We start from the raw sequence: 6,159 nt of genomic DNA on the forward strand, positions 1-6,159 counted from the left end.
TTGATATATATATATATATATATATATATATATATATATTAACAAATCTAAATTAATAAGCAATTGAATGAAATTCAATTAATATTTAACTAGTTAATATGAAGTAAATAAAATGCTTTATAATTTACAAGTAATATAAATAAGTACTAATAACTTAGTTATTTGAAATAAAAAAAATTATTATTTTTTTTATTTTAAATTATAATATATTATTATTAAATAAGTTTTAATTAATTAAATTTTATTTAAATAGTATATGATATGATAATAGGATTTTTAATAGGTTAATTGTTGAAAAATAAACTCATTTGTTTACAAACAGTAACATACAGATTGGATTATGTTCAAATTTAGTTCATTTAAACACAGAATTTTTAAAAATGATCAAATATCATTGAATATTAATTGAGTTGAGTTGACATTTACATATGCATACTACACAATTATATATTTACATATATATAGCTTCTAAAATTGTATATTTAAGTTTAGAACATTGAAAATTTTAACAACACTTCAAATATATAACCAATATTAACTTTTTTTAAAATAAAATATATATATATTCATGCATATATCAACGACATCGAAGTATTATAAATATAAATATAAATATTAAAATATAGGTGTTAATTAGATTTGTTAACACATAAGAATTGTGTGGTATATTAGTAAATTTTCAATTGTTTTTTTTTTTTGTAATGATGACGTGTAATTTGTCATTTATGAGGTATAAGTGTTGGAGGTGGAAAAAGAAGGGTGGAATATAAAAAAAATAAAAATAAGGTTGATTATTATAAAAGTGAATGCTAATGATGGATGATGTAAATGTGTGCATAATCAAGATTAATGTAAGCATCTGTGAAGCTGTTGAAGAAGAAAGTGTTTAAAAAATTGTGGTGGTTATTACAATTTTTTTTTAAAAAAAAATACCAGACTGTAGCTTTTTAGCAGCTACCACAGGTAGTCAAAGCTGCAGTTTTTTGAAAATTCAGATAAAACACAGTTTTTCAAACAAGAAAAATTACTGTGCAGCACTACACCGCCACCGCACTGCCTCCCCAAACGCACTCCTAGTTTTTAATCTTCCACAATGTCCAAATATTTGCAGATTATATTATAATAAATTTGTTTGTGTATGAGAAAGGTAATGAAGGGGATTTTTCTTATTTAGGTAAGTTGCAATACTTAATGATTTAATCAATTTAGAATAATGATTAATGTTGGGTTTATCTTGATGAAATTGGAGAGATTGAAAAAACTTGAATTAATTTCAAGTGTTTTTAATTAAATTTTGCATAAAAAATATCTTTAAAAAATAATTTTTGACTAATATATCAATATTCTTAAGAAATTATCATCTTTATAAATAAGTCTTATAAGATGACATGATATAAGTAGGCATCAAATCTCAATACTCGCATTTTGTATGTCTACTTAGAGCAATGTAGCACATATGAAGAATATGACATGACATGATATTCTCTTATATACTTCTATGAATTTTTTCATTAATTCTTATCAAATCTTATAAAAAAAAAAAGTCAAAAACACCTCAATAGCTATAAATAAGTGAAAAAATAAATAGATGAAGACGAAAAAATAAAGAGATTACCTTCGATTGTTCTGCTCCTCAGTCTTTCTCCCCCCATTTCCTTTATTTCTTTTCTGCGCCCCTCTCTTTTTATTAATGTTAATAAAATTTGAGCATAATACTCACATTCTCTCTCTCCCATTCTCATTCATTCCTTTCCATGTCCTCATCTTTTCTTTAATATTAATCAGTTTTGAGCAAAATTTACAGACAAACTGAGATTCAATATCCTGAAATGAGATTAGCCTTGATCATTCGAATTCATCCCTCCTTTTCTCTTCCCCCCTCTTTCCTTACTTTCACATGCCCCTCTCTTTTAACTAACACTTTTAAGATTTAGGTATAATTCATAGTCAAACCGAGATTCAGCATTAGAAAAGGTATGACGGATACAGACAAATGCCTCAAATAAGAAGTTATGTGAAGAGATACGTGAAGGGACAACGAAGATCTTGTTAGAAAAAATCTCAATTAAAGAGTGAAGAGGTCTAATAATAATAATTCCATTGAGATTACTAGATCTTTTTGACTTGTTCAATTGCCTTGAAGCAAACTGATCAAGGAGTCCATCAATCTAAAAATAGATATTCTCTCAGTTTGATGAAATGAGTTCACGAAGTGCTGCAAGTGAACTTATATTAGGGTTACTGTAATAAAATTTGAAACTGGCCAACACAAATTATAAACTAATTAACTCACTCACTTATTTTGACTTTTTAGAAAATTTTTTTGAATGAACATGTCGTATTCACAAATCAAGGAACTTGCCCATTATAGGGTGTCTATTTGAATGAACACATTCCAATTGCAAATTAGAGAACTCAGCCCTTGCAAATAAGTTTACTAAGAGAAATAAACATTATCTTTTCTATAAATGTCGAAGATGCTTATGTATAATCTCATATAAACGATTAAACATTAAACCCCAAACATTAAAGTTGCTAACCCCATCTGTCCCACTCGTATTATTTCCAACTAAGAGTTTGATTCCTCAATTTGCAATCAAGATTACAACAAGTGGTGCACAAATTGTTTAAACAATCATTGTTTTCCTCTATTTACATTTAATTTTCTCTATTTGTCATGTCTCTCATTTTCTTAATCTTAACAAGATGTTGGCCTAATTCAATAATTTGAAAATAAATAAATAAAACAAATGTCTTAAGTTGCTAGAATCAAGGCCTAACTCATTATATTAGTTCTAAATACTTCAAGGACATAAATTTAATAATTTTACACACCTAAACAATGCAAGATGAGAAGATTTGTATACATTTTACATAATTCCTATCCATTTATATACCACCAAAACTTTAATATTTATATTAATATCACAAGCATCAAAATGTATATTTTACTTTTTTAAAAGGTTAATAATAATGATTTTTTGATGTGATAAAAAATTTTTCACTCCCACAAACATAAAAATCAAAATTTAGGGGTTAGCTATGTAATTTCATGAGAAATGTGCGGTATGTTTGTAAATGTCCCTGAAAGAAATATCAAAAATCTATATATTTAACTAACACAAACTTTGTTTTCTATTTTTATAGCATATAAGAGTTCGTTTGATACAGCTACAACTTATTGAATAATCTGCTAATAAGCTGATTAGCCTAGTTTGGGGCAGCTTATTTGGTGCAGTGGCGTTTTGAAAACGCACCTGACCTGTTTGGGTAAATGTTTGGGTAAACTGCATTTTATTTCAAAACGCAGAAAACAATATTTTCACACCCCGAGAAAACAACGTTTTCACACCGCACCTATCTAGGTGTCGTGGGAGCTTATTGACAATGGTCCAACGGCCTAGCTTTTCCAAAAAAATAAAAATTTGTAATAGCCACCGCACCTAGCTTATTAGCAGATTATTCAATAAGCTACAACTGCCCTAAACAAAAATCTGCTAATAAGCTAGGTGCAGTAGCTATTACAAATTTTTATTTTTATTTGGAAAATTCAAACGGTTGCCAAAAAGCTGCTACCGCACACCTATCTAGTTGCGGTGTGAAAACGCTGCTTTCAGCTTTTTAAAAACGCATAAGCTGACAAAATACAGTTTACCCAAACAGACCAAGTGCATTTTCAAAATGCCACCGCACCAAATAAGCTGCCCCCAAACGGACCATAAATCTTTCATTCCATAATTTAAAAAAATATCATTATTTAAATTTTAAAAAGTAAAATTTGTATTTTACGAATTTTCATGTATAAATAAGGGTCTGTTTGGGGCAGCTGCAGCTTATCCAGCTTCTGCTGATAAGCAGCTTATCCTGATAATCTGCTGATGAGCAGCTGATCCGGATAAGCTGTCTGGCTGTTTGGTTGGCGCTTATGGAAAACAGCTGATTGTGAAAAATTGACTTTTTTGCCCCTGTTCTGAATAAGCAGTTTAGCTGTTTGGTTAGTGCGTTTTGTAAACAGCTTATTTGGAAGTTATTTTTCTTTAAATGTATAATCTGTGCAGCAGAATCTATTCTTCTCTAAACAAAATTAAAGATAAATATTCAGACAAGAAAATACCAAAAAGTTGAGTTATATTCAAATAACTACAGCATATCCGATCATATCAAACGAATATGTTACACATACAAAAGTCAAACACACATGTACATACTACTACATAGTATAATAAGAGCCCATAAAGAAAAAAAAATAACTTGTTAAAATGAACAGTAGAAATATGATAATGTTGACTTTATAATGTAGCAACATATCACGACCCATGCCACCTGCATCTGACACTCCAAAACCCTGAGCAACCTTGTCCAACGGCGATATTCTAGAAACTGAAGAACTCGAACCGCATGTGGCGTTCTCTTGTTGTGGCACTGTTGAACTCCTAGCAGTTGTGTCCAATTGGGAACACGTAGAAATAGTTCCACGTCGGCCCACCTGAAGAATTTGCAGTCGTCCGGTCCTTGTCCCCACCGCGGGCACCTGTAGAATTGTCGTCCGTAACTATGTGTCTGTCGCGATGTTAAAAGCAATGGCGGTAGTCCACATCGACACATCATTTGTCCCGACTTCCCTGAATATCTCGAGCTCATTGTCCTGTAATTATGTTAAAAAGCGTTAATCAGTCAAAAATTTGAGGGAATAAAAAAAAAGCTTGTTATTCATGAAGCAACTTCAAAAGCTTGTTTAAAAACAGAATTATCAAAGAAATTAAAACTGCAGATTTAAAGCTTCTATAATTTCTGGCACTTTGAAGAAACATAAAACTGAAATTTACCTGCAATGTCGATTTTGATGGAACAAAATATAATGAAGTTGCAAAAAAACTATTTTAAACAACTCTTTAATATGTTCAATTAAAATACAATTGTGTATTTTAAACAACTCCAAAACCTGAAGCTTGTTTCACTTGAGAATTAAAAAGATCTCAATAAGATTAAGAACAAGATTTACTTTATTTTCTTATTATGGGATTTCGTTATTCATGATGATGAAATAAGTTCAATTCGTCATCAATTTATGACAATTTTATAAAGTATTTTCAATTTTATAAACATTTTTTTTAAAGTTTCAGCCTTAGGATTGATTTTTCAAGAGGCTTACACCTCATCTCACCTCAATAAACAGAAATGGAACCGGTGCTGCCAGCGTCGATGTAGATGTTCCATTTGCAAAAGATATATGTTGAAAACCTTAAAGGCTCATAAATTTGATTCTAATGTCTTAAAGTGTATCTTTATCATAAATGAAGCAATTCAAGAGGTATAAATGTTGTTACCTAAATACTTATATTCATATCTTTTTTGTGGTAGAAAATACAACGCATGCTAACTTCTATTAATCTTGAGTGGTTACTTCAGCAATGAATTTACATACATAGCACCCAATTCGTATGCATTTACTTATCCCGCACCCAAACTTTGATTGCTAAAAGCTAAGCACCTTGACCTATGTATAAAAAGATGCATGAAAAAGTGAATTATACAATTTACATAGGTTGGGTGTTTTGGATGTAAAAATCAAAGTTTGGGTGTGAGATAAGTAATTGTATCAGAATAGGGTGCTATGTAAATTCCCAAAAAAATTAATCTACTTGATTGAGTAATATTACCTTTGAGTTCAGCAGTGCAGGTTAGAGATACATTTGACTGTATGAAAATTCATAAAAATGGCATTCAAGTGGTAAATGGTAATCTATCAGTTTTACTGAAAAAATGGATGATCAACAAACCAACCCATCACACTTTAAAGAGTCAAATAGCAATATAAGGAATCATATCATGAAGGCTTATGCTGCCGGAGCTTATCTATTACACACTGATCTCTTGTGATCAACTTTATAATCATGAGTTTAAAGATAGGTAAGTCTTTCCACAAAACACGATCCAAATATTATGGAGTAGGAAAGTGCAAAGATGAAAGAAGTGAAAGCATTTCACATTCCAGGCTTCTAGCAAAAACATAAGAGTAAAAAAAAAAAAAGCTGCATAGATATGAAAGGGAAATAAGTTATGTAATACGCAGTAACTGGTACATGTCTATTAAGCTAATTCAACATGAATTGGATGAAAAATTTGCTAGCATTGAGAGTACTATAAAAAGCTAATTCA

General features: G+C 30.0%; 1 protein-coding gene across 2 annotated transcripts in view; it reads right to left on the reverse strand.

Moving 5' to 3' along the window:
- Nucleotides 1-4,482: 4,482 nt before the first annotated feature.
- Nucleotides 4,483-6,159, reverse strand: part of LOC110023196 (L10-interacting MYB domain-containing protein-like) — a 6,821-nt gene continuing 5,144 nt past the window's right edge. For both annotated transcript variants that reach the window (XR_002293872.1, XM_020722486.1), the window contains exon 2: nt 4,483-4,645. Coding sequence is in view for 1 of the 2 variants with exons in the window: in XM_020722486.1 (XP_020578145.1) it covers nt 4,553-4,645 (93 nt within the window). In the remaining variant the exon portion in view is untranslated. The remainder of the gene's footprint in view (nt 4,646-6,159) is intronic.

Source organism: Phalaenopsis equestris, unplaced genomic scaffold (genome assembly GCF_001263595.1).
Source record: "Phalaenopsis equestris unplaced genomic scaffold, ASM126359v1 Scaffold000223, whole genome shotgun sequence".
NCBI classification, from domain to species: Eukaryota; Viridiplantae; Streptophyta; class Magnoliopsida; order Asparagales; family Orchidaceae; genus Phalaenopsis; species Phalaenopsis equestris.